Genomic DNA, 14,575 nt, shown 5'->3' with positions numbered 1-14,575 from the left:
AAGGTTTAGTGTGAGATTTCTGTTTTATATAGTAAAATAGAGACAACTGTTCTCTCCTGATAGATAGTGGAGGCTCATAAGCATCCACATACAAGCTTTGTACAGGAGAAGTTCGAAAAGCACCAGTGCACAAACGTAGTGCTTGATGATAAATTGGATCCAGCATCCAAAGAGTAGATTCTCGCGCAGAGCCATAAACAATGCAACCGTAGTCCAGCTTAGAGCGGACAAGGGCCCTATAAATCCTGAGCATAGAAACTTTGTCTGCTCCCCAGGATGAGCAGCATAGTACCTTTAAAAGGTTTAGGGATTTTAAACATCTACTCTTCAGGTTGCGCAAGTGTGGCAAAAATGTCAGTTTTGAGTCAAAATAAACACCCAAAAACTTAGCCTCATTCACCATTGGAATTTTATCGCCATTTAGATGAATTTCAGGGATCCAGGTGCAAACCACGCCTTCGGCAGAAGTGGATGCACGATGTCTTCGCTGCATTAAATGTAGACCCATTGGTCTTGGACAAATTATATATGTGATTTAGGGAAGTTTGAAGTTGTCTCTCAATGAAACTCATATTACTAGACTGACAGGAGATCTGAAAGTCATCTACATACAAAGAGTGTTTCACACTAAGAAGGAGACAGTTAGCTATGCTGTTAATTTTAATTAGGAACAGAGTCACACTCAAAATAGAACCTTGAGAAACACCTTCTTGTGTGAAGAGCCTAGATAAAGTGTTGCCCATCCTAACTTGGAATCTTCGATTCTGTAGGAAGTTTTTTATAAAAATTGGCAAATTTCCCCGCAATCCAAATTGGTGTAGATCACAAAGTATCCCGTATCGCCAACAGCAATCATAGGCCTTCTCTATGTCAAAAAACACAGACACTAAGTGCTGTCTCCAAACAAATGCTTCGCGTATAGATGTTTCAAGGTTTACCAGGTTATCAGTGGTACTTCTGTTCCTACGAAAACCACTCTGATGTGGTAAAAAGTATTCCTTTTTCTCTAAGAGATACATTAGACGCCTGTTTACCATTCTCTCAAAAAGTTTACAGAGACAACTTGTCAGAGAAATTGGTCTGTAATTAGAGGGATTCTTGTGATCTTTACCAGGTTTGGGAATGGGAATAATGATAGATAGCCTCCAAGAGTCAGGAAAAGTATGTTCTGTCCATATTCTGTTAAACAGATGCATGAGATTAGGAAGGGAATTGTTTGACAGATTTTTAATCATGCTGTAGTGGATTTTATCCTGGCCTACAGCACTGTTCCCCGAGCGAGAGATCGCTGTATGTAGTTCTATGCTGGTGAATGGCACATTATATTCCTCATTAGATAAGGAGTAAAAGTTTAAACATTGTTTTTCTCTTTGGGCTTTATAAGCTTGAAAATTCCTTGAATACGTGATATTACTGGATAAAGCAGAAAATGTTTCACCCAATAAATCAGCAATATCCTGTATATCGTTGATTATTGTGCCATTATTTTCCAGCATGGACAGAGAGTGAGAAGCATATTTCCCATTGACTTTATATATTTTATCCCAGACTGCCTTTGAGCTAGTGGATGATGTTATGCTAGAAACATACTTCCTCCAAGAATCCCTTTGGCTTTGCCTTCTTATTCTTCTGGCATTTGCCTTTGCTTTTTTAAAAGCAACCAAATTTTCAGCAGTGGGGTACCTTCTGAAAATCCCCCAAGCTTTCTTTTGTGCTTTAAATGCTGCCTCGCAATTCTGGTTTCACCATGGTTTCAGATACTTTGAGTATCTTGTTGATGTCTGTCCCATAGTTTTTTCAGCTGCCTGTATGATACTGGAAGTGACAACTTCAACTGCATCATTGATATCAGCAGTATTGACCATTTCCTCAGTGATGTTAGCCATGGAGGAAAATGTAGGCCAATCTGCCGTTTCCAGTTTCCAGCGTGGTGGACGGGCTGTTTCACAGCTTTCTCTGCCTCGGTATTTTAGAAATATTGGGAAGTAATCACTAGAGAGTGGATTAAATCCAACCTCCCATGTAAATGCTGAAAACAGATTTGGAGTTGCTAATGATAGATCAATGGCAGTGAACGTTCTTGATGGGGCATAGAAGTATGTCACTTCTCCAGTATTAAATAGATACAGTTGATGATTGCCAATGAATCTTTCAATGGCCCTGCATCGACGGTTAATGTTGGGACTGCCCCACATAGGATTGTGGCCATTAAAATCACCTAGTAAAAGGAATGGTGTTGACAGCTATTCAACCAAGGCATCCAGTTCACTTTCATTGACTCTGACATCTGGTGGCAAGTATATAGAACAAACTGTAACAGTTATGCCAATTGAAATTTTGACTGCCATAGCTTGCAGCTCTATTGTTATTTGTACCGGTAAGGATGGAACGCAATTTGAAACCAGAATAGCCACACCACCACTAGCACGGTTGTGGCTATCATCATCCTTGCAGTAGAGATTGAGTCCTTTTAAAGTAATTCTTTCTCCAGGATTCAGATGGGTTTCCTGGAGTGCCACGCAAAGAGATGATGTAGATGATGTCAAGTGTTTAATGTCAGAGAAGTTGTGGCGGAAACCACGACAGTTCCATTAGATTATTTTATAATCCATTATGTGTTTGAGGCAGCATTCTTTGTGAAGGTATCCCTTTTCAGTTTTACGGCTGATTTGCCTTTTGGAGGTGAAGTTGGTGGTGTCACCTCCTTATTAGTCTCCTCGTCAGAAAAGTCAGAGAACTCACTCATAGACTGAGCCTCTGATCTCTTAGATTTGGAAATGGCTGCTTTTAATTTTTGTTTGTTGAGCGGTTCTTATCAACCTTCTTAGAACCCACATTTCTTGTTATTACCCCTGTTTTTGGTATGAGTGTTTTTGCCTTCTTGGTTTCCTTTTTTGATGTTTGGAGAGATGAGATAATTAGACATTTCGCATGGCAGGTAAGAGATTCGCTTGGGAAGACAGAAATATCTGTTTGAACCCCACATGTCTTTGTGGATTTCAAAACAGAAGCAAATGTCTTTTGTTTCACTGGTGCACTTAAAGTGACCATGCATCGTGCCTCTGGGTAAGGTATAATATTCACCGTCTTTACCCGCTGAATCTCTCTCTCTCTTTGCCACGTGGGACATTTTCGGGAGTAGGCAGGATGGGCCTCTTTGCAGTTGACACAGCATGGAGTGGCTGTACATTCAGTACTCTGGTGGCCTTCAACTCCACACTGTGCACATAAACTTTTGCCTCGACAGGATGTTTGGGAATGTCCAAATCACTGGCATTTAAAGCAACGCAGCGGATTTGGAATGTACGGGCACACTGGACAGCGCAGATATCCTGCAGTAACAAATGATGGTAATGTTGGCTTTCCGAAAGTAAGAATAAGATGTTTAGTTGGTATCAACTTGCCATCTCGACGAATGGAGATGTGTCAGACAGCAGTGACACCTTGATCTGAAAGACCAATCTGTATACCTGATTCGTCTTCAGACATCAGATCAATCTCAGATATCACACCACGTGAGAAATTCAAACTTTCACGTGGTGTGACTGTTACTTCAATTTCTCCCAGGTTCATTGTAACTAAAAGTTTTGCCGACTGTTGAGATGAGGCAGTTTCTACAAGTAAGTCCCCTGACCTCAATTTCTGTATCTTTTTCAGGTGTCCAATACTTGATTCGAATATTTTTTGAATGAGAAATGGAGAGCATTTCGAAAGAGGTTTTTCTCCAGTAGCATGTACTATCAAGTAGGATGGCTGACTGGAGGTCTTTTCATTTGTTGTTGCTGATGTATCTGATCGTTTTGGGTTTTTTGAATCCATAATTATATATAATTATTCGACTCCTGGTGACCCCACCCACCACAGGGCCCAACAAGGAGATGCCGTCATATGGAGTACTTCCATAGATCGTCACATCAGGGTTTCCCAGGAGCTATACCTTCACAATGCAGTCAAGAAGAGCACATCTTGTCGGACGTGTCCACCCGATCTGCATCGATCTGTTGACTCCAAGCCGAGGTCAAGAATGACTCAACGACCAGCCGATTGACTCAAACGGAGCCTGATTTGAGCCTCCCGTTTATCCGAAGTAGGGGCCAAAGCAGTGTGTTGGGACGTTATGTTGCCCCTCAACTACCACAATCCCCCTTTCCAGCATACGGGACACCACGCACGGCGAACACGTGGGTGGGCGTTCAGATCCCAGGGATGGTAAAAAAGAGTTACTAAACCATCTCTGGGAGGTCCCCTCACCACCAACAGGAACCCACATCGAGGAGACTTCCGTTGGAATATATATCGTTGGAATATATATCGACGAGATTGAAAAAAGGTGTAGACTCCAAATAGCAAGAGAGATTGATGACAGCCAGAACAGGAAGAGATCCTATTATCCTATCTTATATAAACAATATTCCTACAAAAGTGAAAGTGGATCCAAATGCAAAAACTACTCTAATCTCAAACAACTTAGCAAACAGACTCAAAAGCAGAGCATCAGTAAAATTTGGACAAAGTTGAAAGTGGAAAATACACCTGAAAAATCCATCAACACTGTAGGTATAACATGGCCAACATTCAAGTTAAGGGGGCACAAATTTGCAACCACATGTAGATTAGTAAGGTCAGAGATTACTGCACAATGCTAAGGAATAATTGGACAAGACATAATAAAAGAAGGAATCCAAATAGACAGTCTAAACAATAGAAGAGTTTTGTTAAATAAGAAAATAGTACACTTTTGCTCCCCTAATTTACAGAGGAAATGTCAAAGAAGGGTGGAAGAATAGGAAGAGAAAGAAGACCCAAATGAATGAAAAACAAACACAATTAAGGTTATATGACAAGTTTCTCACTCCACCATAAACAAAGCTTATGGCAAACGTAACAAATGGAAATTTCTGGAAATATGTGTTGTCCGAACCGTCCAAACAACTTACAACAGGAAATGCAACAATCAAACCAGGCCTGCAGAAGATAACAAAAAGAAAAAGGACCAGCTGTTACTTAAGCAAAAGAAGGAAAAGGTAAATCAGAAATCCAAAGAAGAAAAAAAACTTAGATAAACCAGAAAAGGGTTGAAAGTAATTCCAATAGCAATATGACATATACCAATTAAAACAATAGCAACACTTCCATGTGAGAAAATAATTAACTTTTAAGACATAATTCAAATCCTACTAGTTAGTATATATCGTAAATGCCATCATGACAAGACGACAAGAAGCACCAAACCAAGTCAAGAGGCATCACAGGTCAACATATCAACAAGGCGACAGCCTAGTCTCAGATCACAGTATATAGTTCTATCCTAGTGAATGGCACATTGTTTACTTTACCAGAAATAAATGAAAAATACAAACTTTTGTTACAGATACTCTCTTTAGGAATGTTTATTTTCTTTAAATCTTCCCAAAATTCATTAAAACCAACTGGAACTAATACTGAGAAACAGAAAAACAGCATGAAATTAAATCTACTATGTGACTTCCTAAAATCTTTTTTGTTCTTTTCTCTATAAACTTCATTGCATCTCCTGCACAATAACATTTTTAAATGTGCATTTGAGTAATTATTTATACAAAGAAATTCTATGCAGACAGTTGGGTATGCAGCAATTCAGAAAATTTGGCATAAGTAATTTTTACAATCCTCACATGTTTAATGGTAAGCATTAAACTTTTGTTGACAATGACAATGGTTGATCATGATGATGATATATGTAACCATTTTACACTACTTCTGCTGAAAGAAGCTGATGTATCAACTGCCTGAAGTTGGCCTTTCCAGCTTCCAGCCAGATGTAGACATTTTATGCTACTTCTGCTGGAAGAAGCTGATGTATCAACTACCTGAAGTTGGCCTTTCCAGCTTTCAGACAGATGTAGATGGATTGGGATATAGTATTCACTGATTACACAGTAAAGTATATATTTCCAGATGGTTTTGGTTCTCAAAACATTGCCAAATGAATTTTAAAACTCTTTCAAAGATGAAAGTTCTCACATATAGTTGTTCAACTGAGTAAAAAAAAATGAAAGAAAATAGTACACACATCTGTGAGATTGGTATCTCTAAATCAACTTCACTTGACTTTGTTCCTTGACTTAATAAAGGCTGATTTGGAAAAGTGAAGTGAATCTTATGTATATGATTCACCAGACAAAAAACTGGAACTATACACTAAACACAACAATTAACACCTAAATGTTAATTCCTGCTGGAATTAGCATTTAGGTGTTAATTGTTGTGTTTATTATATGATTCACTTCATTCACAAAGTTATTGGTGGTGAATTTGATAATTTTGATTATAATGTTACTTTTCAATCTGTTAAACAACAAAACATATATACAAAATAATTTAAATAAAAATATAAAAATAAACCAATAATATAACAAGATGTAAAATCTATTTAGCAAAATCCATCATTTAATAAATCTGTAATAGAAACAACAGACAACATTCATATAGTAGTACTTTTATTAGATTCAAGAACTTTTTGAATTTTTCATATACCATCAGAAAATAATTATAACTACCTTCATAAAAATAAGTGTTTATACCCCTATTTATCTGTTGTGTGGTATCCATACTTGTAACCAATTTACTTTCCAATAAATAAATAAATTATAAAGGTATATTTATAATCTCCTAAAAATGAAGTATTGATACCCTTAAAAATATTTATCTATAATGAAAGTATAATATTTTCTGCAGAAGTATTCTGTCCTGAAAGTATTTATCTGTAACATTAGAACATTTATGAAAACTGACTGTTTCTTTTATATATTTTTATTTTATCATTAATACATTTAATTCAAATATAATTAACTTTACTCTTTTAAAAGTATATATACCTGCACGGTCCATGGATCCATATCGATATAAAATGGCCACATTTCAAACTTTGATAAGAAGAGCTTATTTATATTGTGATAGAATCAGTGACAGGAATAAAAAAATTGATAGGATATTGCAAGTAGCCCAGAATCTAGATTACAAGAATAATCCTAATATAAGAAAAGCACTATTGTAGGATTACTCAAGAAATATGAAAGAAACAGGGAGAGAAAGACTTAAATACTGCTCCCAATAAGTGCTTAAAGTTTACATATAATAGTAATTTGAATAGTAATATGAAAGAAGTTGCTAATAGGAAACAAGCAAAAATGGTTTTAAAAAAGGCCCCAAATTTATATAAGATATTGAAAAATAATACAGATAAAATAAAAACAGAAGAAAAACCGGGTATCTATAAAGTTCCTTATGAGAACATCCAACTAGATGTTAATAAAGACTATATCAGTGTCACCAACAGGACTAAAAGACTAAAAGAGTATACATATAACGTTAAAAAAAATCCAATGCTACAATTTTGTTGCAAGTCCAAGGTTCGGTGATGAAATGGGACGAGGCAGCAATTATAAAACCTGTATCTTCTCCGCTGTCATTGATAAAGTGGGGAAGATTTATATATATATAGAAGTAGGCTATGTGAGGGATGTTTAAATGCGAGAGATGCTGAGAGCCTGCCATTGGCGTGGAAGTACATAGTTAAGAAGTTCACTAAAACTTCTGGCTAGAATTAGTTTATAGAATAATTTATGATATTTTTATTTTTAATTTTATTCTGTGTTAATATGTTCTTCGATTTCTCTTGTATATTTAAAATAATTTTTTGTTCTAAATTTTGATTTAAATATTTATATTCTATACATGGAACATATCTGTTCCATTTTCGTTTTTGACCTGATGATGGCCTGTTAATCACCTGAAAACATTTGTTTTCAATTATATATTTTTCTCAGCAAAAATTAAGGTGTTTTATTTTTATGTGTTTATTTGCTGAGCACTTTTAATGTTCACTAGTACTTTCAGTAGCATAAATTTATCATCATCAGACAAATATCAAATACAACATCTATCAAAGTTTATGTTTTCAAACAATATTTGAAATTAAATATAGCACGTGGATAGAATATAAAACGAATTTAAATTAAAACGATGTTCTAAAAATATAAATGGTAATAACGAGTAATGTAATTTTTCCAAGCTTACATAGTGCTCAATAGCAAAAGCAAACCTGTTTATGATAAAAAGGAATTAAAACTGTAGATTGAATTGTTTGAATAATGTTAACCATAATTGTGGGTAACATTATTCAAAATTTTCAAGGGTTGGGGTGTTGAAGGGTGTTATAGCTGTTATGTAGAGGATCTCCAAAATAAAATTATTTGGGAGAGCCTCTTAACCATAAAATTATTGAATTAAAGCAAAAAGCACAGCTATGGTTTCTACCGAAGTGCTGTAAAGCATGTCTCATCCCCAAATGCATAGTGCTTAAGTACAACTCATTCCCTATGAAGTTTAAACCCTGTTACCTCAAATTGAACATAAATATATGGCAAAATTAATTAAGAGCAAACAAAAAGAAATAGCAGAAAAAGAAAAAGAATTGTACCTGGCCCATCTACACTTTGTAAAACAGTGTGATGCAGAAATTTTATACCAAGAACTAGATAAAATAAAAGACAGCCAACAAAAATCATGAAAATGAAAAATTTTGTGTTATATTTTAACAGATGAGGTAAGTTAGCTCTCCTACAGCTTCATACCAATATTCCCGAATCATAAATGAGAACTTCCTGGAAAAGCTGATACCAGCTGTTCTCAAAGGCCAGGCAGCACGAGTGTACCTCAGTATGTACAGTACANAAACAGAAAAAATAAATATATTCAATAAAAATCTTTGTTTTAACGAAAGTACAATGTTGCAGCTCGGTAAATACGTCAACGCTGAAATGAAAATCAGTCTAACATAGGGAAAATCGGGGAATTACACCGCAAAATGGCAAATTGCGCAGCGGCATTATTGTGAATCGGCGTAAATTGAACTGGCGTAAACCGAGGGCTACCTGTACTTTCTTACTTTAAATGTTCATTTCTTAATCTGCTTCTTAACATATTATCTAATAAGTTGAAATACATCCAATTTGTTTTATATTTTTATGAAGTATATTAATACAATAAAAGATCATCTTTTGATTCTTTAACATAAATACAAGCATTGAATACAGATTGTTCATACAATTTTTGATTTACTTTTGACCCCTCCCTATTGTATAGAATAGTGTACTTTGGCAAATCCTTTAATTATGTTTACAATAGTTTATGGACTCCTGACATTGAAGAAATGAAAAATATTTGCAGAAGCTTTTTAACTTGATAGTTTATTCACATGACTAGTAAGTGATTATATAAGAAGAAATTTGTATGTCACTAATCTCATTAAAAATAGCTTACATATACAATGACTTGGTTCCCATCAGATATAATGACATACTTTTCACAATCCCTCTTCCATTAAACTGTAAACAATTAACAGATGGGCCCATTAGAATTGAGAAGCTAGTTTGTAAAGTTTTACAAATAACTTTATATCTATTTACTAGCAAAGTATTTTCTTGCATGACTCATTTGATTAATTATTCCTAAAACACAATTTGTTATAATCCTTTATCTTGTTATCATTTCTTTCTAAGTATTTTAATGATTGAATACTTAATAACTTTAGATTTAATTTTAAATGCATAATTTATTTAAATTTTTAAAAAAATAACTTTGAATAAAGGAAATATAATCAAAATTATTCTGTAGAATTTAAAGTGGTGTTTTTTACATAAACTTAATTTATGAACCTTTTAGTTTTAAAATAAAGCTTTAATATATAACAATGTAATTCTTAGAAATAAGTACCCTTAGGGTATTCTTTAACTCAGGAACCATACCGTTAGAGATCCTTTCACTTAGTCATACAGTAATTTGAGTCATGCATGATTTAATTTGGACAACAGACACATTTTAACACTTTCTTTAAACTGTTACAGACGACAAAATAAATTCTTAGTATGTAAAGATGAAAATTCTAATTCACTTACAAATTTATAATTAAAATAAATGTTTTACATAAAACTATCTATTTAATAATAAATATGTATTATTACATTTTACTATTTCTTACAATGTTTTCAATTAAAGTTTTTAATATAAAAAAAAAATTCTGTAAAAAATTACAACATTGAATAGAAACTTCTTTAATGTTTACATTCTCTCAGCTGTCAAATTCTAGCACGTGTTTAACCACATGGTTTATAAATATTTAAATATAATAAATTAACAAACACCTTTTTACGCTGCTGGGATTTGCTTTTATTTCACTTTTATATAAGCAAAATAAAAACAAATCCCAGCAATTTAAAAAGGTGTTTGTTAATTTATTTTGAATTATTTTGCTGAGGTTGAATAAGATGAAAATTTTATATTTATTAACTTTTATTATTTCATAAGATAGACAAAGTTTATGATCAGTCAAAAGTAGGATTATGAGATTTTACAATTAAGCCATTCAAACTATTATATACCTATTTTTACTTAAATGTCATTTAAGTTTAAAAAGTACTTTATATTCATAAAAAAAAAAGGACTAATCAGAAAAGTTGTTACTTCTATTTAACAAAACTGTTTTTGAATCTCAGTTCATCATCTAAGCCACTGAACACTGNATAGTATGAAAAACAATTTCAGTTATGCTGTTTATTTTTCAACATATGCTCCATTAAGGTTGATACACTTCTGCAAACGTTGATACCAGCCTTTAAGTTTGTCTGAATAGAACTGAGGGTCTTGTGATCTGAACCATGTCAGAGCAGCTCTTTTTAGATCTTCAACTGATGGAAAATTGGTACCTTTCAGCAACTTATTCATTCATAGGTTGTTGACTTCTTTGGAGCATTATCATCATAAACTTATTTCAGAGCATCAATGATTTGCTTATTCTCCCAACCAAGTTTCACCATGAACTTTATATTTGTTTTGATCTCGATTTTGGTGGATTCCATATTGCTTGAATGGTGCCTGACTTTCAACTGGTGGCGCTATGTTCTTACCTGCATTTAAGGGTTCATGTTTGAACAAGTTATAACACATTGGTATAAGAATGTTCAGGTGCATTGAAATCAAAATCCTTCCAAACAATTTTTAGTTACGGATTTTTTCCACAAACTTTTTGAAGCATGCATGCATTAACCAGTTGTAAAGCAGCAGTTGTTAACATTAAAAACTTTTATTAACAGTAATTACAATGTTGCTAATTACTTTTATGATCATCCAGTATGATATCAATAAATATTTTATGGATTTCAGTTTTATTAAAAATATTAAACAAGATAATTCACAATTTTAATTATTTTTGTATTGTTCAAGAATTAATTTTATGCTTATGGTTAACTGTTAAAAGCATAATAAAATACTAGTGTTAGTTTGTATGCTATCATATAATGAGCTATTAAGTTATATATATTATTAATAATTATCAAAACAGATTTTCATATTGTCAAAAAAATATTGAAATAACATTATACTGTATACAGTAATTAAGTTTATAAATAATTGCAATGGAGCACTGTATCTTATAGGATCAGACCAAGAAAATGTGAAACACAATAAAAATGCTGTATCCTGACTTATAAAAATAAGTCAGGATACAGCATAAGATGGAGTTTTTATTGTGTGCTTTATTTTTAAGCTTTAGTAATTAATGGTAGAGCAGAGATGATTTGTATACCTGCTTAACATCAATAAATGCCTACATCTGTTTAAAATTCAAACCAGTGGCAAGGGGACTTTCTATCCTCTACAAATTTTTACATTTCAAAATATTCAACAATATTAAGAGTTCTATATTAGAATTGCATATTAGAATAATTTCAGAAATAAACTTGTTAATGGAATTATTTGTTTATGGACTTTAACTCTGAGGAGACAAATAAAACTTACATGTTTCTATATCAGGGGTCGTCAACCTTTTGAGTCGGAAGAGCCAAAATTACAATTTACAAAATTTCAAAGTTTTTAAAGAGCCACAAAATTTTTTCTTGCCAACAATAAATAGTACTCGCATAAATAAAGTTTTTTGATTAAAAAAAAAAACTAATCTATTTATTCATATATAAGTAGTGTTTTTCACAACAAATTAGATAATAGCTGTGTTTAAGAAAGATAATTTATTTATTATAGTCATATCAGAATCAGAAATTTACTTACAGGTTTTTTTTATATATCATGAATGCCAACAACTTTATTTTAAAAATAAATTAAAATTTGAAGTGTTTGACTTCTAAATAAATTCTATAACTGTACTATAGTATAAAGCAGATCATCTTCTATCTATCTATATAAATAAAAATGTAACGTTCGTTTGTTCCTACCGATTCCTTTGAAATTTTGACACAATGCTGCATTCGAATACACACGTATTTTTATATAATATACATGTCGAAATCCCCGCACTGAAGAGCGATGGTTAGGATTAAGGCTTACTGTAAAGAACTCTGTTTCTATTTATACTATTTTAGATGCTGTTTTTTGCATTTTTTATTGCGTTTTAATAGGGTATGTCAAGAGAATGTACACTAAGAAGAAATTTTTCGAAANAGCTTCATACCAATATTCCCGAATCATAAATGAGAACTTCCTGGAAAAGCTGATACCAGCTGTTCTCAAAGGCCAGGCAGCACGAGTGTACCTCAGTATGTACAGTACATACTTGACTTTGCTTACCATTTCTTGGAAATTTAAAAAATATTATCAATAAAAACTTTAAGTACTTTTTGTTACTTTTTATTTATAAACAATAATAATAATAATAATAATAATAATAATAATACAATCAATATATAAACAGTAAACAAACATACCGGAAACCTGTTGCCAATGTGCTTCTTGGAAAAACAGAGCATTACGAATGTTTTCGAACTTGAAAGTTCTTCTTCAGGTAACTGACGACTGTTAAGTGAATGCAATTCAAATTCAAGTCAAACTGAAATAACATTCAGAATTCTGTCATGTGGATCAATGACATCATTCACGCATGCACTCCCCTGCCGGTTGTAAATTATCGTAAGTTCTTCTCTATGAGCGCCTCCCATGCAGTTAACAGGGTGATCAATATATTTCATAATATAACAAATAATAATATAATAAAAAATAAAAGCACCTTCCTAATTTTTACTTTACCATATAACAGTTATATTGCCTGGTGGGCCACGCAAAAACTTGCAACAGGCTGCATGTGGCCAGTAGATCGCGTGTTGCCGACCTCTGCATCATAAGATCAATGCAAAAAGCTGGATATTCTCTCTCTAAATTTCATTATCTTCAAAATTAAGTCAAAAATAAGGATATTTCCACAGTCATTTCTTAATAACAATGAAAATCTAAAAATAGTATATCCTCCAATACCGTATTTAGACCCTATCTTTCTAAAAATAGTACATCTTTTTAGAAAGAATGGTTTTGTTTTATCAATAACCCAACAATCAATCCTAAGAAGACTATTATAAGACAACAGATATATATTTGAATTAAAAGAAAAACATGGGGTCTATCAAATTCCACTAAAGCATGCTCTGTCAGGAAAAGAAACTAGCTACATAAGAGTCATGGCCAAAATGTTAAAATTCTCACAATTTATAACATCAGGAAGATGATAGAAACAGTAGACCATCAACAGAATTAACAAAGAAGTGCTTGACCAAAGTGATAAGTCACTCTGAACCCAAACAAAATTAGACAAATGGTGCAATAATCAGAATGATTTATTTATTTGGGAGAGCCTCTACATAACTATAACACCCTGCAACACCCCAACCCTTGAAATCCCACAATTATGGGTAACATTATTCAAACAATTCAATCTACAGTTTTAATTCCTTTTTTGCATAAACAGGTTTGCTTTTGCTATCGCACACTATGTAATTTTGAAAAAATTACACCACTCCTTATTACTGTTTATATTTTTAAAACATTGTTTTAATTCAAATTCATTTTATATTCCATCCACATGCTATATTTAATTTCAAATATTCTTTGAGAACTTAAATTTGATAGCTGTTGTATTCAATACTTGCCTGATGATGGTAAATTCATGTTACTGAAAGTACTAGTGAATATTCTCATATGCTAAAAGTTGACATGTATAATAACTTCAAAACACTTAAGTGTAGTTATTTTACATTTTATATGTTAATGTCAGTAACTAATACAGTAGTGTACTTCCTATCAAACAACAGTTTTCTAGGAAAAAGAGCAGCACTTGGTTTACCAGGTATTTTGGCATTCACTGGATGCAGTTTACTGTAATAAAGGTTTCTCCGAGGTTCAAAATAATTTGGTTCAATGTAACCAAATTTCCATTATAAGTGTGTTCAGTATATCCAATAAAAAAATGTATTAAACAGTACATTTGCCAGGACTGGACTGTTCTATTCAATAAAACCAAGGTTACATTATATCTCAGTTCACTGTATGCGAGCTCCACTGTACTGTATCATATTTATATACTGTTAATTGACACTAATTCATTTCAGCAACCTACAAGATACATGGTTCCTACTCAAATTTGTTTTCAATTCCATGATTTTTCCTGACTTCCCCTGACTAACATTTTACAAATTTCCTGACCCTCACATCCCTTACAGTATGGCACAATGACAAACATTTCACTTACTATGCACAT

At 32.9% G+C, this 14,575-nt stretch overlaps 1 protein-coding gene across 1 annotated transcript; it reads right to left on the bottom strand.

Annotated features, from left to right (window-relative positions):
• Positions 1-3,426: 3,426 nt before the first annotated feature.
• On the bottom strand, positions 3,427-3,819 carry LOC111614142. The gene has a single exon (XM_023355525.1). It carries the CDS (start codon positions 3,817-3,819, stop codon positions 3,427-3,429), a length of 393 nt encoding a protein of 130 aa, XP_023211293.1.
• Between the last annotated feature and the right edge of the window lie 10,756 nt (positions 3,820-14,575).

The sequence above is a fragment of the Centruroides sculpturatus genome, unplaced genomic scaffold (genome assembly GCF_000671375.1).
Source record: "Centruroides sculpturatus isolate CEXI.00-Female unplaced genomic scaffold, Cexi_2.0 scaffold2108, whole genome shotgun sequence".
In the NCBI taxonomy this organism is placed as follows: Eukaryota; Metazoa; Arthropoda; class Arachnida; order Scorpiones; family Buthidae; genus Centruroides; species Centruroides sculpturatus.
This window is presented reverse-complemented; position numbering and strand designations above follow the sequence as displayed.

What these genes read in the sequence shown, in the direction of transcription:
- LOC111614142 (XM_023355525.1), bottom strand. Translation starts at nt 3,819, where the DNA reads ATGGATTCAAAAAACCCAAAACGATCAGATACATCAGCAACAACAAAT.